Below are 24,166 nucleotides of genomic sequence, written 5' to 3' on the forward strand. Positions count from 1 at the left end.
AACAGGCCAAGAATGGATACTATTCCACAGACCAGGGGTTGGGGACCCCTGTGTTAAGATACCATTTTTCTGATCCTAGTTATTTAAGATCAGAGCAGAACTGAAGGAGATAGAGACACAAAAAAACCCTTCAAAAAATCTGTGAATCCAGGAGCTGGTGTTTTGAAAAGATCAACAAAATTGATAGACCGCTAGCAAGACTAATGAAGAAAAGAGAGAAGAATCAAATAGACACAATAAAAAATGATAAAGGGGATATCACCACCAATCCCACAGAAATACAAACTACCATCAGAGAATACTATAAACACCTCTACGCAAATAAACTAGAAAATCTAGAAGAAATGGACAAATTCCTCGACACACACACCCTCCCAAGACCAAACCAGGAAGAAGTTGAATCTCTGAATAGACCAATAGCAGGCTCTGAAATTGAGGCAATAATTAATAGCTTACCAACCAAAACAAGTCGAGGACCAGATGCATTCACAGCCGAATTCTACCAGAGGTACAAGGAGGAGCTGGTACCATTCCTTCTGAAACTATTCCAATCAATAGAAAAACAGGGAATCCTCCCTAACTCATTTTATGAGGCCAGCATCATCCTGCTACCAAAACCTGGCAGAGACAAAACAAAAAAAGAGAATTTTAGACCAATATCCCTGATGAACATCGATGCAGAAATCCTCAATATAATACTGGCAAACCGAATCCAGCAACACATCAAAAAACTTATCCACCAAGATCAAGTGGGCTTCATCCCTGGGATGCAAGGCTGGTTCAACATACACAAATCAATAAATGTAATCCAGCATATAAACAGAACCAAAGACAAAAACCACGTGGTTATCTCAATAGATGCAGAAAAGGCCTTTGACAAAATTCAACAGCCCTTCATGCTAAAAACTCTCAATAAATTAGGTACTGATGGGACGTATCTCAAAATAGTAAGAGCTATTTATGACAGACCCACAGCCAATATCATACTGAATGGGCAAAAACTGGAAGCATGCCCTTTGAAAACTGGCACAAGACAGGGATGCCCTCTGTCACCACTCCTATTCAACATAGTATTGGAAGTTCTGGCCAGGGCAATCAGGCAGGAGAAGGAAATAAAGGGTATTCATTTAGGAAAAGAGGAAATCAAATTGTCCCTGTTTGCAGATGACATGATTGTATATCTAGACAACCCCATCGTCTCAGCCCAAAATCTCCTTAAGCTGATAAGCAACTTCAGCAAAGTCTCAGGATACAAAATCAATGTACAAAAATCACAAGCATTCTTATACACCAATAACAGACAAACAGAGAGCCAAATCATGAGTGAACTCCCATTCACAATTGCTTCAAAGAGAATAAAATACCTAGGAATCCAACTTACAAGGGATGTGAAGGACCTCTTCAAGGAGGACTACAAACCACTGCTTAACGGAATTAAAGAGGATACAAACAAATGGAAGAACATTCCATGCTCATGAGTAGGAAGAATCAATATCGTGAAAATGGCCTTACTGCCCAAGGTAATTTATAGATTCAATGCCATCCCCATCAAGCTACCAATGACTTTCTTCACAGAATTGGAAAAAACTACTTTAAAGTTCATATGGAACCAAAAAAGAGCCCACATCACCAAGTCAATCCTAAGCCAAAAGAACAAAGCTGGAGGCATCATGCTACCTGACTTCAAACTATGCTACAAGGCTACAGTAACCAAAACAGCATGGTACCTATACCAAAACAGAGATATAGACCAATGGAACAGAACAGAGCCATCAGAGATAATGCCACACATCTACAACTATCTGATCTTTGACAAACCTGACAAAAACAAGAAATGGGTAAAGGATTCCCTATTTAATAAATGGTGCTAGGAAAACTGGCTAGACATATGTAGAAAGCTGAAACTGGATCCCTTCCTTACACCTTATACAAAAATTAATTCAAGATGGGTTAAAGACTTAAATGTTAGACCTAAAACCATAAAAACCCTAGAAGAAAACCTAGGCAATACCATTCAGGACATAGGCATGGGCAAGGACTTCATGTCTACAACACCAAAAGCAATGGCAACAAAAGCCAAAATTGACAAATGGGATCTAATTAAACTAAAGAGCTTCTGCACAGCAAAAGAAACTACCATCAGAGTGAACAGGCAACCTACAGAATGGGAGGAAATTTTTGCAATCTACTCATCTGACAAAGGGCTAATATCCAGAATCTACAAAGAACTCAAACAAATTTACGGGAAAAAAACAAACAGCCCCATCAACAAGTGGGCAAAGGATATGAACAGACACTTCTCAAAAGGAGACATTTATGCAGCCAACAGACACATGAAAAAATGCTCATCATCACTGGCCATCAGAGAAATGCAAATCAAAACCACAATGAGATAGCATCTCACACCAGTTAGAATGGCAATCATTAAAAAGTCAGGAAACAACAGGTGCTGGAGAGGATGTGGAGAAATAGGAACACTTTTACACTGTTGGTGGGACTGTAAACTAGTTCAACCATTGTGGAAGTCAGTGTGGCGATTCCTCAGGGATCTAGAACCAGAAATACCATTTGACCCAGCCATCCCATTACTGGGTATATACCCAAAGGATTATAAATCATTCTGCTACAAAGACACATGCACACGTATGTTTATTGCGGCACTATTCACAATAGCAAAGACTTGGAACCAAGCCAAATGTCCAACAATGATAGACTGGATTAAGAAAATGTGGCACATATACACCATGGAACACTATGCAGCCATAAAAAAGGATGAGTTCATGTCCTTTGTAGGGACATGGATGAAGCTGGAAACCATCATTCTCAGCAAACTATCGCAAGGACAAAAAACCAAAGACCGCATGTTCTCACTCATAGGTGGGAATTGAACAATGAGAACACCTGGACACAGGAAGGGGAACATCACACACCGGGGCCTGTTGTAGGGTGTGGGTAGAGGGGAGGGATAGCATTAGGAGATAAACCTAATGTAAATGATGAGTTAATGGGTGCAGCCCACGAACATGGCACATGTATACATATGTAACAAACCTGCACGTTGTGCACATGTACCCTAAAACTATAAGTATAATAAAAACAAAAACAAAAACAGATACCATTTTTATCTTTATTTTGCAAATGCGGAATTTGAGTCACAGAGAAGTTAAACATTTGATGAGGGTCACACAGCGGTGCTTCAGTTTGAACCAAAGAAGTCTGCTCTGAAACTTGTATTTTATTTTATTTTATTTTATTTTATTTTATTTTATTTATTTTTTTGAGAGAGAGTCTTTCGCTCTGTCACCCAGGCTAGAGTGCAGTGGCACAATCTCGGCTCACTGCAGCCTCCACCTCCCAGGTTCAAGTGATTCTCCTGCCTCAGCTTCCTGAGTAGCTGGGATTACAGATGTGCGCCACTGCGCCCTACAATGTATTTTTAGTAGAGACGGGGTTTCTCCATGTTGGGCAGGCTGGTCTTGAACTCCTGGGGTCTCAAGCAATCCGCCCACCTCCGCCTCCCAAAGTGCAGGGATTATAGGTGTGGGGCATGGTGCCTGGCCTAAAACTTGTATCTTTAAACATTGTAATATCTTTCATTATTTTCATAAGTTGTATTCTAGAAGTATAGTAAAAACTCTGTTTTTAATAAAGTCAATATGTTTAAACCTTTTTTGTTTGTAATAGTAATATATTTAAGATGCGTATTTTCATTTTTATTTTGATTTTGTTTTATTTACTAAGTTATAATTTTGTGTAGTTTAGTATCCCATCTTTTCTCACTTAGTTATATCATGACTTTCAAAACATAAGTTTTGTTTTTTTTCTTTGAGATGGAGTCTCACTCTGTCGCCCAGGCTGGAGTGCGGTGGCCCCATCTCGGCTCACTGCGACCTCTGCCTCCCAAGTTCAAGCTATTCTCCTGCCTCAGCCTCCTGAGTAGCTGGGACTACAGGTGTGTGCCACCACACCCAGCTAATTTTTGTATTTTTAGTAGAGATGGAGTTGGACCATGTTGGTCAGGCTGGTCTCAAACTCCTGACCTACTGATCTGCTTGCTTTGGATTCCCAAAGTGCTGGGATTACAGGTGTGAGCCACCGCTCCCAGCCTCAAAACATACTTTTAATGGCTGTATAATTTTACAGTATATGATTGTCATGTAATGAATTATTGCTAGTTTGGGATATTTATTTATTCAACAAGTATTTTTGAATACCTTCTCTGTGCCAGGTACAATTCTAGGCATTATGGATAGAGTGGGGAACAAATCACCCAAGGCCCATGCCCTCATGGATCTTACATTCTAGTTAGGGCAGTGAGAAGACAAATAACAAAACAATTCTGCATTCAATGGAGAAAATGCAGAGAAATGGGATACAAAGTGCTAAGGAGGGAAATAGAATTAGTGTTTTATAAAGAATGGTCAGCAGATACAGAACAGGTGACAATTGAGCGGAGACCTGAAGGGAGAGAATAAGCCATGCAGATATCTAAAGGAAAAGTGTTCCAGGCAGTGGGAACCATAAGTAAAAAGTCCTGAGGCAGGAGCATGTTTGACTATTACAGAAACAGTGGGGAGGACAATGTGGGGCTGGAGAGGACTGAACAAAAGGGAGACTGAAGGAGAGTCAGAGTTGGGGAGTGGGGGACCCAATTCATATATGGCTTTGTAAATCATTGTAGGGACTTGAGCTTTTTCTCTGAGTAAGACGTGAAGCCATTTTGAGAGTTTTGAGCAGATTAATGACATGATGTGACATTATGTTAAAAGGCTTATTCTGGTTGCTGGGTGAAGAATAGATTGCTGAGGAACTGGGAGAGAATCTCTTACAGTAATCTAGGATGGTAGCATAGGCCAACTGGTCAGATATTAGATATATTTTGAAGGTAGAGCTAGTATGTATCCTGATAGATTCAACATGGGATGTGAGAGAGAGGTATCAAGACAAAAATTTTGATATTATAAATAATGCTAAAGTGATGACATTTATAATAATTTTTGTGCACATCTTTGATTCTTTTTTAGTAGAGATTCCTATAATAATTACTGATCAAAGAACATGAACTTCTTGAGGTCCTTGACATATCCTGTTCAATTGTTTTCCAGAAAAGTGTTATTGGTTTATATTCCTGTCAGCTATGTATGTGTGCTTTCTTGCCAGCATTAACTATTGTTCCTTAAAGGGAGTTTGCCTTGTTTGAAATGTTAAAAATTGTATTGCCTTGTTTTCTTTTAAGATAAGTATGACCGCCTTTTATCAAATACATATTTTGCTTACAGAAACTGCATACAATAGTCCCCCCTTGTCCATAAGGGGTATGTTCTAAGACCTTTAGTTGCCTGAAACCACAGATAGTACCAAACTCTATATATACTATGAACAATTCTTTTCCTTCGTCATAGTTTCATGGATAGAAGATTCATTCTTACTGTAGATCTTAGCAACCTCAGCATGTGATTTTTTTTCTTTTCTTATGAAGTCATGAACTTTTACCTTTTCACTGAAAGAAAGCACTTTGCAGCTTCTCTCTGGCATATCTAAATTGCCAGCATGACTACTCTTGTGCTTTGGTGCCAATGTTAAGTAGAATAAGAGTTACTTGAACACAAGCACTGTGATACTATGACAATTGATCTGATAACCAAGGTGGCCACCAAACAACTAACATGTAGGTAGCGTCTACAGTGTGGAAATGCCGGACAAAGAGATGATTCACATCCTGGGCAGGATGGAGCTGGACAGTGTGAGATTTCATCGTCATGGTATTCAGAATGGAGCACAATTTAAAACTTATGAATGGTTTCTGGAATTTTCAGTTTATTTAAAAAATTTTGAGACAGAGTCTGACTCTATTACTCAGGCTAGAATGCAGTGGTACAATGTCAGCTCACCACAACATTCGCCTCCTGGGTCAAACAATTGTGCCTCGGCCACCATAGTAGCTGGAATTACAGTATGAGCCATCTCGCCTGGCTGAATTTTTTTTTTTTTTTTTTTTTTTTTTTTTTTTTTTTGAGATGGAGTCTCACTCTGTCTCCCAGGCTGGAGTGCAGTGACATGATCTCGGCTCACTGCAACCTCTGCCTCCTGGGTTCAAGTGATTCTCCTGCCTCCGCTTTTCAAGCCTCCCAAGTAGCTGGGACTACAGGCGCCTGCCACCACGCTCAGCCAATTTTTTTGTATTTTTAGTAGAGAAGGTGTTTCACCATGTTGGCCAGGCTGGTCTTGAACTTGTGACCTCAAATGATCTGCCCACGTCGGCCTCCCAAAGTGCTGGGATTACAGACGTGAGCCACCATGCCCAGCCTGCCTGGCTAATTTTTGTATATTTAAGAGAGAAGGGGTTTCACGATGTTGGCCAGGCTGGTCTCGAACTCTTGACCTCAAATGATCCACCTTCCTCACCCTCCCAAAGTGCTGGGATTATAGGCATGAACCACCATGCCCAGCCTGGAATTTTCCATTAATATTTTCTGAAAAAAGTTTTTCTGAAAGTCAGAAAGATAGTAGTAAGTGGCAGATCCAGGATTTGAATTGAGGTCCAGCTGCAAAGGCTTTACTTTTGAATCTGGATATAACTGCTTTTCATTGATTATTACTAAGATTTATTTATTTATGTATTTATTTATTGAGATGGAGTCTCACTCTGTCACCCAGGCTGGAGTGCAGTGACTTGATCTCGGCTCACTGCAACCTCCGCCTTCCGGGTTCAAGCAATTCTCCTCCCTCAGCCTCCTGAGTAGCTGGGATTACAGGCCCTTGCCACTTGTCATTTTTCTATTATGATGTTAGTAGTTTTCTTTTGACTTACAAAAGCCCTTTCCATATTAACATTAACCCTTTGTTCTTCATTGCACTTAATTACTTCTGTTTGTCTTTTGCCATTCAATTTTGTTTATAATTTTTATATGTTGTATTAATTTTTTTTTTTTTTTTTTTTTTAGACAGAGTCTTGCTCTGTCACCCAGGCTGGAGTACAGTGGCACGATCTCGGCTCCCTGCAACGTCCACCTCCCGAGTTCAAGTGATTCTCCTGCCTCAGCCACCCGAGTAGCTGGGTCTACAGGTGTGCACCACCATGCCTGGCTAATTTTTGTATTTTTAAGAGAGATGGGGTTTCACCATGCTGGCCAGGCTGGTCTCGAACTCCTGACCTCGTGATCCGCCTGCCTCAGCCCCTCAAAGTGCTAGGATTAGAGGTGAGCCACCGCGCCCGGCCTTATATGTTGTATTAATTTTAACAGAGCTTTTGTATCTTTTCCTTTATTTTTCTGTTACTTTTAAACATAGAATATCTTACCTATTCTAAGGTTATTTAATATTCACTGATTTCTTAAAATAATTTTTAGAGTTTTTTATTTATTTATTTATTTAGATGGATTCTCGCTCTGTTGCCCAGGCTGGAGTGCAGCGGTGCGATCTCGGCTCACTGCAAGCTCCGCCTCCCGGGTTGACGCCATTCTCCTGCCTCAGCCTCCTGAGTAGCTGGGACTACGGGCGCCCACCACCACACCCGGCTAATTTTTTGTGTTTTTAGTAGAGATGAGGTTTCACCATGTTGGCCAAGATGGTCTCGATCTCCTGACCTCGTAATCCGCCCGCCTCGGCCTCCCAAAGTGCTGGGATTACAGACATGAGCCACCACACCCAGCTGCGTTTTCTTTATTTGACTCTGTAGCTATCTGAAATTTGTATTGATGTATGGGGCAAGATGAAGCCTTAAATGGATTTTTTCCCCATTTTTTTCTTTTTTTTTTTGAGACACAGTCTCACATTGTTGCCTGTGCTAGTGTGCAGTGGCGCAATCTCGGCTCACTGCAGCCTCCACCTCCCAGGTTCAAGTGATTCTTCTGCCTCAGCCTCCCAAGTAGCTAGGATTACAGGCATCCACCACCACGCCTGGCTAATTTTTTGTATTTTTAGTAGTGACAGGGTTTCACTGTTGGCCAGGTTGGTCTCGAACTCCTGACCTCATGATCCGCCCACCTCTCCCTCCCAAAGTGTTTCCCCAATTTTTCTAACATCATTTATTGGATGATCAACAAATGAATAGCTGAATCCCATTGAAGTATTTATGTTACACTTGTGTATTTACTAGTTTCTATAGACCAGTTTTTATTGTCACATCTTAACATTTTGGTGATTTTATATTATAAATAATACATTATATAATTATTATGGGATCTCTATAAGTAAGTTCCACCACCACAAATTATCTTATTCAGTTATAATAAGATAATAATAAGATATAATAAGTTATAGTACTTCCTAAAGTACTATACATTAAAAAATAAAAGAGTTAGTCCAGCCTTACTGTGTTTGCTCTTAAGGTAAGTTAGCATAGATGCATACATAAAGAAAAAAACAGATCAAAGAAACTGAGCTGTTGATCCTTCTTCAGTTTCTCTAAGGAAAAATCCAAACTTGGAAGAAGTAGCAGTTACAGCAAACAGAGATTCCTTTATTTCAAAAGTCTTCTATAGTATCTCTGACTGCCCCCTAATGTCGTCTCCCTAGCAGTCCTATGGAATAAGTGTTTTCCTCTATAAAAAGTAAAAATGCTTTGCAGTAAAGTGTTTGTGTCTAGAGCATTCTTTTTAGGGGGATAGTTTTTTTATGCAATGGGTTCTTAGTTGCAGCCAATTGGGGTATCTTAATTTTATAAACCATAAAAACAGTGAGTAATTTCCCTGGTTGTTCACAAGCTGTCAAGAATGGTTTCAGGAAAACCAACCCAAATGCCCATCAATGATAGACTAGATAAAGAAAATGTGGTACATATATTCCATGGAATACTATGCAGCCATAAAAAGGAATGAGATCATGTCCTTGGCAGAGACATGGATGGAGCTGGAAGCCATCATCCTTGGCAACCTAACACAGGAACAGAAAACCAAACACTGCATGTTCTCACTCATAAGTGGGAGTTGAACATTGAGAACACCTGGACAGAGAGAGGGGAACAACATACACCAGGGCCTGTGGGTGGTAAGGGGAGGGAACTTAGAGGACGAGTCAATAGGTGCAGCAAACTACTATGGCACATGTATACCTATGTAAGAAACCTGCACGTTCTGCACATGTATTCCATTTTTTGTTTGTTTGTTGTTAGAATAAATAAAAAATAAATAAAAATTTTAAGAAAAAAAAAAAGAATGGTTCCAGGTACAACCTGAGTTTCTCAGGCTTGATACAAATGAGGTTCACATTTTATAGCCTTTTGCCCTTACTTGAAGACACCTATAAAATGTTCCATAAGAATTCCTGAGGTCTTTTCAGTTACCAACAGCTAGCTAAGTCTGGTATCAGAAATACCAGAATCCTAGAGATTGTGATTTAGGTACTTCTCTGTATTTTCAGAAATTTTTCCCTAGAAATATTTCTCATATATGCCCATGAATGTATCCCTTCCATCTGTGCTCTCTCTCTCTGTTTCTCTGTTGCTCTCTCGCTTTCTCACTCTTGTTCACTGTCTCTCTTGCTCTCTCTCTCTCTCTCTCTCTCTCTCTCACTGAATACTACTAACTGATGCACCAGAAAGGGGCCAAAACTGTGTTAGCAATCTGACTCCCCCTCCATTGTCATATAACATCTTACACAAAGCAGGGAAGCTAATGCCTTGATATTTTATAGAGATATTGGTGAAACATTTCTCAGTTTTTATTTAAACTCTCTCTCTTTTTAGAACCCACATATGAGTCCATGGCACTAGGTCAGAGATAAATTAGAATGACCACCATCATAGTCTACTCAGAATCACTCCTCGTTTCCTTAGTCATTTAAGGCTTTTATTTTGGATCAAGCCTTTTGTAGTTACTTCACCTTCTTTCAGAGTGAGTTTTTCTCCCAGGATGCTTCAGTGCTTTATATAAATAAGCTTCCAGTAGGCTTATGCACTTGTTTACAACACAGGACCAGATTATAAGGGTTAAGCTGAGATCCCATTACAATGAGAATCTCTGAGCTCTGTGTCACAACATAACTTGTCCTCTCATCTCTTTACTGTTTTCTTTCTTTTTCTTCATCTTGTTTTTATCCTATCAGTGGGTTATTCTGCTTGTGCCCACTTTAATATGTGTCTACACATTTAATTTAAATAAACTGTAGTCTACTTTTTAACTTACTGGCAATCTTCTAACTAGTCATTATTTCATATACATTAAAAACCTCAAATTTGGACCAGTTTTTTAACTGGTACAAAATCCGGTTTGTGAAATAATATTATACTTAGGTCAGAGGAAGCAGAGACCTCCCAAGGACTTCAGTGTGTAGTGACAAATAGCAAAATTTCATTCTTTATGTCATTGGAGAAACCCACCCGGAGCTGAAAACTAAGTCAGATTTCTTGAGTAGCTCCAGTATTCTTGGGATAGCTTTAACAACTTACCTCTCTCTGAAGATGTACAACCATCTTCAGGATTTACGTACTTTAGGGCCTTACCTCCACTTTATAGTGAGCCAGCTGTGACTAATGTTGATCTCTTGTTTTTTGAGGGAACAACAACTTAGATAGATGCGGTATCCCATGGGGAGCAGGCAGTGTCTGAGATAGCTGGTACTAATCACAATAGCAAAATATGGTTACCTTGCAAGAACAAAAAGCATCAAGTATCTTAGCAAACCTTAGGTTTTATAGCCTCTAATTTAGACCAATCAGAATGTTCTAGGAGATTGCCAATCATGGCAATGGCTAAAGTAGAAAATTCTAGGAAGTGAAGTGTGCCTTCTGCCCTTCCAGAAAATATAATCCTGGGAAGTGCCTGCCTTTGCCTTGTGAATTGAGGAGGTGGTGAAATCATGGAAAATGTACAACTCTCAAAAATCAAAATAGGCTAATGTTATAGTGTAATTCTTGGATTTCCATTTTGAAGCAAGCTTTCTTGCTTAAAATTCTTCCAGTGAGTTATTTTTTTGTAAGCAGTTATCACCTTATGTGATTATGAATTAATTTAATTAACACTGACTAGAATCTATTAAAAAATAGAATACATTTCTAAAATATTTAAATTGCAGAAAGGAAAATAAAATTATTTGGAAATTTTAGACCAAAAATTACCTGCTTAAATGGTTAAAAGGGCTCTCTTACCAAAACAAAAACAACAACAAAATAAAAACCAGACTAACAAAACTAAGTAGTCTAGATTCTTCAGATTTGGAAACTTTCTAATCTAGATGATTAAAATGCTAATACATTAAGCAGAGGTGTGTCTTATTCAAAGGTTAAATTCTGATATTTCATATATCCAAAATTACCCTTGAAAATCCCTTAGGAAGCCATACATTAGAATTCAACAATCAGTATTAGAGAATCAGTGTATATTGTTGGTTTGTGTTTAAAAGCTCAGTTGTCTTTTAGAATATGTACTTTCTCTTTAAATCCTAGAGTCACACTGCTTATAGAGAAGTGCTCAGACTATGATAGGTATATGGGATTTATGGGTAACTGAGAAGCCAGTAAATTCAAATCACTCATGTGATGCTTACTCCAGGGTATATGATTATTGAAAATCAGGCAGAATTGTCAGTACTGCTTACACAAGAAATAGTAACTTTTCTTTCTTTTATTGCCAAGCCTATTAGAGTTGAATTTATAATTAAGTTCATAAAGATACAACTCCACAGTATATGATTATGTTTTTAAAGTTTCACCTGAATTTTTGTATAATGCATTTACCCTTAAAATAGGAAAGCATGATACTATATTATATCATTCCTTTATTGTCTACAGATAATGGATTCTGAATTAATGCATAGTATAGTAGGAAGCTATCATAAACCTCCAGAAAGAGTATTTGTTCCCTCATTCACCCAGAATGAACCATCTCAGAATTGCCATCCTGCAAACTTAGAAGTTACCTCTCCTAAGATACTTCATAGCCCAAATAGCCAAGGTAATGCTGATATAAAATTTGAAGAATGGTAAAAACATGCTATAAAAAACTTTTCATATTTATGTGGAATACAATATGATTGCATATTTAATCTTAACAAAACTCCTAACTTTGATTCTGTTGCTAAAAGTTTCTATGAACTTAGACAAATTACTTGACATTTTTTATTTTGGCTTCTTCAGCCATAAAATGAAGATTAATATAACCAGCTGGACACATATCACAGAGTTATCATAAAAACATCATTTGAAAACAGGAAAATACTCTTTGAAGAATAAAAGGTCAGATTTGGAATCCTAAACTAGATGATTAGAATGTTAGTGAATTAAATGGAATTGCATCTTATTCAAGAATTAGATTCAGAAATTACATATATCCAAAATTATTCTTGAAAATATTTTAGGAAGCCAATATATCAGAGTAACTACAAAATACTAGTATTTTAACGTTTAAAATAGAAATGTAGGAGGATCTTAAAATTGAATTAGGAAAACATTTTATTACTCCAGGCATATTTTAAGCTGTGCAAATTCTTTTCTAAGATGCTGATATCACCTACTTTTAAAATCTTCTATAATAATGGTTGCTGTTAATAAATAAACTAGTTTTGTGGAATAAACTATAAGAAATAATAATGCAAATCAATGTGCCAGCTACAGATATCATGTAAAGAGGAATAAATATAATTTATTTATCTCATTTATAAAAACAAAATGGTAATCTCTAGCAAGCATCTTTCTAATTTGATATAAACTATATGACAGTTAAAACTCTGAACTTATCTGAAGCATGAAGATATTAATATAGTTGAATATAAGTCACAGTAGTATAGAATACTATTATCTTTCAGGTCTGACATCAGGTAAACCATTAGGTTATAATTATCCTGGTTCTTAATACTGCATCATGGACAAAGAAACAGTAAATATGTGTGATTTGACTAAAACGGAATACCTCAAGAACTGAGAAAAAAAGCCTATAACTTTAAACCTAAATTGCCATGTTAATTAGTAGAAATTATATTTTAATGTTCTTATTCATATTTATACTCTTATGCTCCCCAGACTGTACATTGTCTTCTTTAAGTCCTTTCATTTGAAAATATTTTATTAAATTAAAATTGTGGTTATTACCTTTCTCAGTCTTAGAAACCACTAAATACAATAATAGATATAGTGTTTTTACAAGATATATTAGAGAGAAAATGTGCGCCTCTTCAAAGTGTTAGTCATTATTTTTCATTTTTTGAAGAATATGCATTACTTGTACATTTTTCTGGCTCAGTAACAAAAATATACTGCTTATTTTTCTTATGTTACTTTGATTGTAAGTGTTCAGAAACTTTCACTTAAAATATCAACAAAATTTTTTTTCAACAGCTCTTATTTTAGCCTTAAAAACTCTTCAGGAAAAAATTCGTCGTTTAGAGCTGGAGCGAACACAAGCTGAAGATAACCTGAACATTCTTTCCAGAGAAGCAGCACAGTATAAGAAGGCCTTAGAGAATGAAACAAATGAGAGAAATCTGGCACACCAGGAGCTGATAAAGCAGAAAAAAGGTAAGAATTGCAGTAATTCTCAGAAACCGGGGGTTACTGGAGTTTACAGTTCAAAAATAATAAACCTAGTCTAAGCCGATGTACTCAGATATCTTTATTCTTATATATATTCAAACTTCATGACTTTGTTCTCAGACCTTTTGATATTTGTGAGAAAAAGATACAGTTTTGAACTTACCTCTATCATATCTAACTTATCATAATTCATAAATTCTAGAAATTAAAGGAAAAATTAAGATTTTAGACAAGTTGTGTTTAAAAATTAGAGTATTTTTAGAATAGCCAACAAACTCCAATTTAACCCCTAATTGAATATTTATTTTTTATTTTATTTATTTGTATTTGCAGTTAACACTAAACTTTAGAATTTGAAATACAGAACAACACTAGCAATTAAACAATGTAAAACCAATAAAAATGAATACAAAAGAATTTTATTAGAAGACATAGGCAAATGGGGGAGGCTTCTGTGGAAATTATGAAAAATTTTAGAAATTTAGAACATAAGTCTTTTATGTAATTTCACTTCAAAACTTAAGACTTTCTTTTTCCTTTTTACACTACACTCATCCTCATAAACAAGGCTCAAGTTTGTGTTTCAACTTAGAAGTAGAATGAACAAATGGGGAGAAAAATATTTCTGAGGTAATTGACAAAAGTAGAAGAAAGGGGTGAGGAAAGTAAAGAGTTAAAGGATTAGAAATAGGTTGCTTTCTGCTGTGGAATTAACTGTTCTGCCAGCAGTCAAGAACAGGGGAAAATGAGAGTGGTAGATGCATATACTTGAGTTTCCTGAAAGAGAAGAAATATATTGATAGGTAAGAAACTTTCAGCCTCTGTTTTTCCAGATGATGTTATTTCCATCAACAACCAGGATATTTATCATCCCACAAGTTACTGACATCCTCCTCTTTCAGAAGTGTGCCCTCTGGATTTTTAGGAGGAGACAGTATTAAACCAGTTCTGTGTAATTAATGAGCTATTTACAAATGTATTTTCATAACTCTGGGAGAGTCAATACTCAGAGATAAAGGAGGCCTTGAACTTTTAGCTCTTGATGAATTCACATAGTACATTTCTTGTGATAGCCAAATCTCTGATCTATATGATAATCAGGTAATTGACTGGTTATTATTTTGTCTTTTTATTTTATTTTATTTTATTTTTATTATACTTTAAGTTTTAGGGTACGTGTGCACAATGTGCAGGTTAGTTACATATGTATACATGTGCCATGCTGGTGTGCTGCACCCATTAACTCATCATTTAGCATTAGGTATGTCTTCTAATGCTATCCCTCCCCTCTCCCCCCACCCCACAACAGTCCCCAGAGTGCAATGTTCCCCTTCCTGTGTCCATGTGTTCTCATTGTTCAATTCCCACCTATGAGTGAGAACATGCGGTGTTTGGTTTTTTGTCCTTGCGATAGTTTACTGAGAAAGATGATTTCCGATTTCATCCATGTCCCTACAAAGGACATGAACTCATCCTTTTTTATGGCTGCATAGTATTCCATGGTGTATATGTGCCACATTTTCTTAATCCAGTCTATCATTGTTGGACATTTGGCTTGGTTCCAAGTCTTTGCTGTTGTGAATAGTGCCGCAATAAACATACGTGTGCATGTGTCTTTATAGCAGCATGATTTATAGTCCTTTGGGTATATACCCAGTAATGGGATGGCTGGGTCAAATGGTATTTCTGGTTCTAGATCCCTGAGGAATCGCCACACTGACTTCCACAATGGTTGAACTAGTTTACAGTCCCACCAACAATGTAAAAGTGTTCCTATTTCTCCACATCCTCTCCAGCACCTGTTGTTTCCTGACTTTTTAATGATTGCCATTCTAACTGGTGTGAGATGCTATCTCACTGTGGTTTTGATTTGCATTTCTCTGATGGCCAGTGATGGTGAGCATTTGTTCATGTGTTTTTTGGCTGCATAAATGTCTTCTTTTGAGAAATGTCTGTTCATGTCCTTCGCCCACTTGTTGATGGGGCTGTTTGTTTTTTTCTTGTAAATTTGTTTGAGTTCATTGTAGATTCTGGATATTAGCCCTTTGTCAGATGAGTAGATTGCAAAAATTTCCTCCCATTCTGTAGGTTGCCTGTTCACTCTGATGGTAGTTTCTTTTGCTGTGCAGAAGCTCTTTAGTTTAATCAGATCCCATTTGTCAATTTTGGCTTTTGTTGCCATTGCTTTTGGTGTTTTGGACATGAAGTCCTTGCCCATGCCTATGTCCTGAATGGTAATGCCTAGGTTTTCTTCTAGAGTTTTTATGGTTTTAGGTCTAACGTTTAAGTCTTTAATCCATCTTGAATTAATTTTTGTATAAGGTGTAAGGAAGGGATCCAGTTTCAGCTTTCTACATATGGCTAGCCAGTTTTCCCAGCACCATTTATTAAATAGGGAATCCTTTCCCCGTTGCTTGTTTTTTCAGGTTTGTCAAAGATCAGATGGTTGTAGATATGTGGCATTATTTCTGAGGGCTCTGTTCTGTTCCATTGATCTGTATCTCTGTTTTGGTACCAGTACCATGACGTTTTGGTTACTGTAGCCTTGTAGTATAGTTTGAAGTCAGGTAGCGTGATGCCTCCAGCTTTGTTCTTTTGGCTTAGGATTGACTTGGCAATGCGGGCTCTTTTTTGGTTCCATATGAACTTTAAAGTAGTTTTTTCCAATTCTGTGAAGAAAGTCATTGGTAGCTTGATGGGGATGGCATTGAATCTATAAATTACTTTGGGCAGTATGGCCATTTTCACGATATTGATTCTTCCTACCCATGAGCATGGAATGTTCTTCCATTTGTTTGTATCCTCTTTTATTTCATTGAGCAGTGGTTTGTAGTTTTCCTTGAAGAGGTCCTTCATGTCCCTTGTAAGTTGGATTCCTAGGTATTTTATTCTCTTTGAAGCAATTGTGAATGGGAGTTCACTCATGATTTGGCTCTCTGTTTGTCTGTTATTGGTGTATAAGAATGTTCGTGATTTTTGTACATTGATTTTGTATCCTGAGACTTTGCTGAAGTTGCTTATCAGCTTAAGGAGATTTTGGGCTGAGACAATGGGGTTTTCTAGATATACAATCATGTCATCTGCAAACAGGGACAATTTGACTTCCTCTTTTCCTAATTGAATACCCTTTATTTCATAGATATAAGTATACAGTTAAGCTCAGCCCAGTCTCGTTGTACTCTTCTAGAGAAGCAACTAGAATATACAAAGAGAATGGTTCTCAACGTAGAGCGAGAAAAGAACATGATCCTAGAACAACAGGTGAGCATATTTTCTATAAGGAATGATAATATAATTTTGTATGTTTTGAAGAATATTTTAATTTCACGGGAAAATTCAAAGGCAAAGGAGGCATAATGTTAGAATGAGGTCTAACTCACGTGTAATTGGAGTTTCAAAAGGAAAGGAAAGGAAAATGGGGAAAAGCAATATTTGAAGAGATAATGGCTAAGAATGTTACAAAATGTATTAAAAAGTAAAATTACTAGCCTGGCCAACATGGTGAAACCCCATCTCTACTAAAAATACAAAAATTAGCCGGGCTTGGTGGCAGGCATCTATAATCTCAGCTACTCAGGAGGCTGAGGCAGGAGAATCGCTTGAACCCGGGAGGCAGAGGTTGCAGTGAGCTGAGATTGTGCCGTTGCACTGCATCCTGGACGATAGAGCAAGACTCTGTCTCAAAAAAAAAAAAAAGTAAAATCTTAAAAGCATCCAGAAAAAAAAAATATTACACTCAAAGAGACAGCAATTAAAGTGATAGCTGACTTCTCAACTCAAAGTACTGAACCCAGAAGACAAGGAACTGATAGAGTTAAGGTGTTAAAAGAAAATAAGTACTGGTCTAGAATTCTATGCCTGGGGGAAGTATCCTTCAGAAATAAAGATATTTTAAGACTAAAAAGACTGAGATATATTTGTTACTAGTAGGTCCACTCTAAAGAGAACACTAAAGGACATCAGACAGAAGGAAAATGACCTTTGGTAGAAGGTCAGAAATGCAGGAAGGAATGAAGAGCAATGAAGATGGTAAATATGTGGATAAATCTAAATGAATATTATATAAGGCAGCAATAATAATGCTTTGTATGGTTTAAATATAAGGAATTAAAATTCATCAGAACAATGGCTTATATGTTAGGAAGAAGTAAAGTAGTTTAAAGTGTTCTAATATCCTTGCATTTTCTTGGCAGAAGGGTAAAAGTACCAATCAATACTGGATTTTGATGGGTCAAATACATAACAGATTTTTAAGGAACTAGAGAATTTAATTCTAAAATTTATATGGAAAAGCAAAGGTCCAAGAACAGCCAAAGTATTCTGAAGAAGAATAAGATGAAAGTCTTTCTCTAGTTGATATTGAAACAAATTATGATCCTTTTTAATAGCTGCTCTATGAACTAAAATGTGTATTCTTAACTAACCACAGTCTGCCATAAATCTGTATTAAAATATTTCACATGTAATGTAGGATCCTCTTTTAGTATGCTTCCTCTTATTCCCCTTTGTGCTATAGTTTTCATACATTTTATTTCTGCATTTGTCATACAACCCACAATACATTATTATTTTTGCTTCAAATGGTCAATTATCCTTTCAGGAAAATTAGGAAACAAAAATATGTATTTTTTACCATTTTCTGTGCTTTTTATTTTTGTGTAGATTTTGTTTTCCATTTGATATCATTTTTCTTCAGTCTGAAGGAAAATATCAGAATGCTAAGTATTGTCTTAGCATTTATTTATCTGGAAAAGTCTATTTCACTGTCATTTGTGAAAGGTATTTTGGCTGGATATAGAATTCTAGGTGACATCTTTTCTTCTTTAAGCACATTGAAGATTTTGTTCCTGTTGCCTTCTGGATCTCATAGTTTCTAATCAGAGTTCTTCTCTGTATTCCTCTATGCAGAATGTGTCATCATTTCTCAGGCTGCTATTAAGATTTTCCCCTTTATCACTAGTTTTCAACAATATGTTGCTAAGTGTTTTTTTTTTAATGCTTGAACCTTTTGAGATTCTTGAATCTGTCAGTATTTTTCATTAAATTGGAACATTTTCAACTATTATCCTTCAAATAATTATTCTGTCCCACCTCTCTCTCTTCTTCTCTGGGACTTCAACTAAATGTTATTAAACCACAGGTTACCAAGACTCTGTTTATTGGTATTGTTTTTGGTTTTGTTTTAATTAATAGACTTTTATCTTTTTTATTTTTTTTGGAGTCAGAGTTTCACTCTTGTCGCCCAGGCTGGAGTGCAGTGGCACAATCTTGGCTCACTGCAACCTCCACCTCCCTGGTTCAAGCAATTTTCCTGCCTCAGCCTCCCAAGTAGCTGGGATTACAGGCGCCCGCCACCACACTCAGCTAACTTTTTGTATTTTTAGTAGAGACAGGGTTTTGCCATGTTGGGGCAGGCTGGTCTCAAACTCCTGACCTCAGGTGATCCACCCACCTCGGCCTCCCAAAGTGCTGGGATTACAGGCGTGAGCCACCACGCCCGGCCTAGACTTTATCTTTTACAGCCATTTTAGGTTTATAGAAAATTGAGCAGATAGTATAGAAAGAGTTCTTGCTCCCTCACGGTTGCCCCTATTATTAATACTTTACATTGGTAGGTTATAAATGCCACTACAAAATAGCATATAGATGTGCATGCGCGTGTGTGTGTTAGTGTGTGTGTGTGTGTGTATAACTTTCCTTTTCTCCATGTTCTTATGTTTTATTCCTCTGATAGCTGCTTTTCTATGTTAGAGAGAGGGTAAGTTAATGAGTATGTTTGGTCACCTTGTAAATAACACTATTTAATACAGGTTTTATCAATAATGGTTTTCTTAGGCCAGACTTGGTAGCTCACGCCTGTAATCCCAGCACTTTGGGAGGCCAAGGCGGGCAGATGACTTGAGGTCAGGAGTTCGAGACCAGCCTGAGCAACACGGTGAAACCACGTCTCTACTAAAAATACAAAACTTAGTGTAGGGCATGGTGGCAGGCGCCTGTAATCCCAGCTATTTGGGAAGCTGAGGAGGGAGAATCGCATGAACCCAGGAGACAAAGGTTGCAGTGAGCCAAGATTATGCTGCTGCACTCCAGCCTGGGCAACAGCAAGACTCTGTCTCAAAAAAAAAAAAGAAAAGAAAAGAAAAGAAAAGTTTTCCATAATAGAATTAATTTATATTCTATACAAAGATGCATAAACAAGTTTGTTTCACTGATGCTAATATAACACATCTAATCTGCACTTTTTTTTTTTTTTTTTTTTTTTTTTTTTGAGACAAGGTCTCACTCTGTTGCCCAGACTGGAGTGCGGTAGCACAGTCACTGCTTACCATAACCTTGACTTTCCAGGCTCAAGCAATCTTCTCATCTCAGCCTCCCAAGCAGCTGAGACTACAGGTGTGCATGCACCACCATGTCCAGCTGATTTTTAAGTTTTTTATAGAGGAGGGGTCCCATTATGTTGCCCAGGCTAGCCTCAAACTCCAGGGTTCAAGCAGTCCTCCCACCTCAGCCTCCCAAAGTGCTTGAATTACAAGTATGAGCCACCACGCCTGGCCTTTTTTGCGTGTTATATTTGCTCCTTAAAAGTGTTTGATTTTCAGAAAAAAAAAATTAAATTTAAATTTAAAAAATTATGACTTTAAGATTGAAAAAAATAAATAACAAAAAGTATTTGATTTTCTTGTTTTTTGCTTGTAAGCATCTAAAGTATGTGTGTTTGTTTATGTACATGTTTCTTAAGATATTTATATTGTGTTTTGAATTCTCAGAAATTGTATTATTCTTGTTCCATTGGCATTACTTGCCAAATTCAGGGTTGTTATTTTATTTTTATCCTTTCTAGGCCCAGCTTCAGAGGGAAAAAGAACAAGATCAGATGAAGCTGTATGCAAAACTTGAAAAGCTTGATGTCTTAGAAAAAGAGTGTTTTAGACTTACAACAACTCAGAAAACTGCTGAGGTAAGCTTTCTTTGAAGTGATGACAACAGGAATGAATCTTTAGTGTTAAGCATAATTGGTATTTTATGTGAATGTAGAGTAAATCTTAGATTTATAAAACTTCATTTACAACTTTTTATAATCCAGATATGAATTCTCACCTATAGAGTGAAAAGTTAATGTGTTCTGTCACAGTATGAATGAGCTGTCTTTTGATGTGAAATTGTAATTTTGACTTCTAATATGGCAGGATATTTTCATTTGTCAGATACTTTACCTAAAGGGTATTGAAAAATTGTCTTTCACCACTTGTAGTCAAATTAAGCCTATACCAGTTCCCCTCTTCATCCTTTTTCCCTCCAAATCCTTTCCATTTTATAGGGTTTTCTCACAGTCGTACTTCCCCTAGGAAGTCCTCCTTGAACTCTCCAACACTCAGGAAGTTCTCCCTTTGAAATAGTACTGTCCTCCTATTCTGAACCACACCACAGATGTAAGACATAATACTTACATATATAAGGTTATATGTATATATGGTGCCTGTCAAGTTATTTCCTTGCTTTGTTGTTTTATTGTTTTATGAATATTGCTCTTTTTTTCTTTTCATACAATACAGGTTGGGGTGTCCCTAATCCAAAAATCCAAAATCTGATATACTCCAAAATCCAAAACTTTTTGAACACTAATAATAATGTTCAGAAGAAATGTTCACTGGAGCATATAGGATTTTGAATTTTTGGATTAGGGATACCGAACCAGTAATGAAAATATTCCAAAATCTAAAATATCTCTGGTTCCAAACACTTAAGATAAGGGATCCTCAATCTGTATAAGCTCTTAAGTAACAAGGACCACATTATATATTTCTATTATGTCTTTTCACTCTTCTCCCAAAAGTACACTCTTATCACATATATGCAAATAGTAGAATTTTTTTTTTTATGTTTTGAATGAAACATTGAGACCCAAGACTATAATTGTTTGACCTTCTACACCTTTAGTACCCTTAAAAGTTTCATCATGATTTTGTTGCTGGAAGTTAATAAAGCCTATGTGTGTGTATATTCTTTGCTTTCCCTTTGTTCTTCTTGTATGTAATAGAAGGTAAAGAAGCAAAGAAAGAAGTGGGAAGAAAGCCAAGAAAAATCTTAACATCTTGTGCCATTCCTTTTTCTTATTTTCTGCCTTAATTTGCCAAACTCTTAAGAATCAAGACCCCCTAGGACTCTATTTGGAAAAGAAACAAATGATATTTGGCTCTAGTTTTTATGTAACAATCTTAGTTTTTACTCTTTTGCAGGACAAGATTAAACATTTAGAAGAAAAACTTAAGGAAGAAGAACATCAGCGTAAGCTATTTCAAGACAAAGCTTCTGAGGTAAATATAGCACTATATAATCTATCACAGTAAACCATATATGTTTTATTATATTTTTATTTTCATTAACTGAAGCCTATGTTCTAGATTCTAATTTCTGCTTCCTAAATTGTCTTTTCGTTACAATAATGAAATTCTCAGTCAGCCAGTATGATACATGGATGTATTACCAAGAGGTCTTTTTTAATCTTTTGAAATTCTGACAAATACATATATTCTCAGTTGAAGGAACTCCTAGGATAGATTGTTTTCAGTTTGATTTCTGTACGTATATTAAATAATTTATTCTTTTATAAACAGAAAATTATTGTAATTACCAATAGACTTAGTGACCTTCACATGTACAAAAACAGTATCTCGGATTTTCTTTTCTTTTCTTCTCCAAAAAGCATTTTTATATTTATAAACTTAGACCTGATATCTCATTACAGTGTTTTTGCATGTTACAAATCAATGTTATAACCTTTTTTTTAAATATTACAGCTTCAAACTGGACTTGAAATCAGTAAAATTATAATGTCTTCAGTTTCAAATCTAAAGCACTCCAAGGAAAAGAAGAAATCTTCAAAGGTGTGCATATAAAATTTTTTCCCAAACAAAAATACTGCTAATACTTATTTATATAACCTCTTAATCCTTATACCTACCCCTTTCCAAAAAGGATTTGAAGATATAAAATAAAAGACATGCAATAATGCGTGTCAAGTAATGGATGATGGTTTGGGGTATAAGGACAGAAAATTTCATAAGATTCAGGTTTAAAAAAGTAGCAGCAGTCATGTACAAAATTTAGCTCTGAGTTTGCTTGACAACCAAAGCAAAAAGGAACATATAATGGACAGTATAGCTATCTTTGTGAAATAACAGGAAGCACTCCAGTTTTTCTAGAAAGATTAACATTTTTCTAGTTTTAAACTTCTGGAGAAACATATTTTGTGATAGTTTATAAAAGAGGCAGTAAACAACACAGTAGATACTGACAACATAATAAATCCTGAAAGCAGTTTTATGTAATATATAGACAATAAAAAATAAGGGTTTTTCTTATAGACCTGTTAAGTCTGTAAAGTCATTTATATAGGGAATTTATTGTTATATGTAATTTCTATGCTTATTTCTTGTGAATTTGACCAAAAGTAAGGATTGGAGAGTTAGTACTTTATAGACCAATATTTTGTTTAGATGGATTGATGTTTTGAATGTATGCTATTCAAGTAACCCTTCTTAATTATATATAACAGTATGAAAAAAGTTTTTAATCCCTTTTAATCTTATGATTGTGGAATTATGGTTTTGATGGCCATTATTACTATTCATTCAGATATGAATGGAGTGAGTGTTCTCTGTGCCATTTGCTGTGGGGGACAGGAGATGCTATTTGGGAATTCTGGCCACTGCCATATGCTTAGCTTGTGGATAAAATAATGGAGAGAACAGTAAACTTAACTTTGGCTACTCTTTTATTACGTAAATAAAAATTAATGTTCAATGCTTGGGCTGTATTTTTCATAATTTTTTCATTTTAAAGAATTTTCAAACTACAATAACGAACAATATTTCCCCAATATGACTTATTTTGGCTCTTTCCTTTCCTAAATATTTGTTTTGTGTCTTATTTGTGCAATGAGATTCACAGCTACAAAGCCAAATAGAAAAATCACTGTAAGTAATTTGCCAGTGGAACACATATTGCCCAGTATGTATGTTTTATGGCATCCTTTCTCTGATGGGTTAATGGAACTTTTTTCAGTTTACCTATTTATTATAAAAATAGTGAAGGTACAGGGAGAAGATAAAAGAAATGAAGGAAAGAAAAGGTAACTACTGGAAGAGAAGAGAGTAATTAACAGCAGAATCATTTTATGGAAGTACTTAGTTCAAATCCCAAGTTCACGGGGTATGCAAATAATGATGTCTCTTTTTAAAGATGGAGGGAGTGCTAAAGTTGCTGAAAGTAGGATCAGATTTCAAGAAGCCTCTATGAGAGATCTGCTTCCCATCACACTGTTTCTCCATGTCCTGGACATAGTTCATTCAACTCTTACATCTTGATGTACATAGACTGGTATCTCTAGGTGATAAAAAGATAAGACAGGAATTTGTGAGAAACAGATAAATATATAAGTATAAAACAGTATAATAAAAGATTAATAGAGGTTTAAACAAAGTGTTGTGGTGCTGTGTAGACAAAGGAATATGTGAAAGGTAATTCAAGAGCAATATTAAAGGAAGCCTTGAAGAATTAAATATTGACAGACTGAGATGAGGAAAAATGTGTTATAGTCTGAGGGAATTGTTGGTTTTTCCAGGGACCTATAAGTAATAGTCCAGTAGTGGGGGTGAGATGGGATCATAATGAAAGTTAAAATGGAAAATATAGCTTGGG

The 24,166-nt window shown here is 36.3% G+C and overlaps 1 protein-coding gene across 50 annotated transcripts in view; it reads left to right on the forward strand.

Moving 5' to 3' along the window:
- The window catches only part of CEP57L1 (centrosomal protein 57 like 1), a 69,574-nt gene that overhangs the window by 39,196 nt on the left and 6,212 nt on the right, over positions 1 to 24,166 (forward strand). For 11 of the 50 annotated variants that reach the window (XM_009451799.5, XM_063812599.1, XM_016956101.4 and 8 more), the window contains 6 exons: positions 11,729 to 11,891; positions 13,271 to 13,450; positions 16,605 to 16,726; positions 20,307 to 20,423; positions 21,703 to 21,780; positions 22,264 to 22,350. In XM_009451799.5, the coding sequence (XP_009450074.2) occupies positions 11,729 to 11,891; positions 13,271 to 13,450; positions 16,605 to 16,726; positions 20,307 to 20,423; positions 21,703 to 21,780; positions 22,264 to 22,350 (747 nt within the window). Of the gene's footprint in view, positions 1 to 6,944; positions 7,200 to 11,728; positions 11,892 to 13,270; positions 13,451 to 16,604; positions 16,727 to 20,306; positions 20,424 to 21,702; positions 21,781 to 22,263; positions 22,351 to 24,166 lie in introns of all 50 variants that reach the window. The other 39 variants (XM_063812600.1, XM_016956109.4, XM_063812590.1 and 36 more) reach the window with 9 other exon arrangements.

Source organism: Pan troglodytes, chromosome 5, assembly GCF_028858775.2.
Source record: "Pan troglodytes isolate AG18354 chromosome 5, NHGRI_mPanTro3-v2.0_pri, whole genome shotgun sequence".
Classification (NCBI taxonomy): Eukaryota; Metazoa; Chordata; class Mammalia; order Primates; family Hominidae; genus Pan; species Pan troglodytes.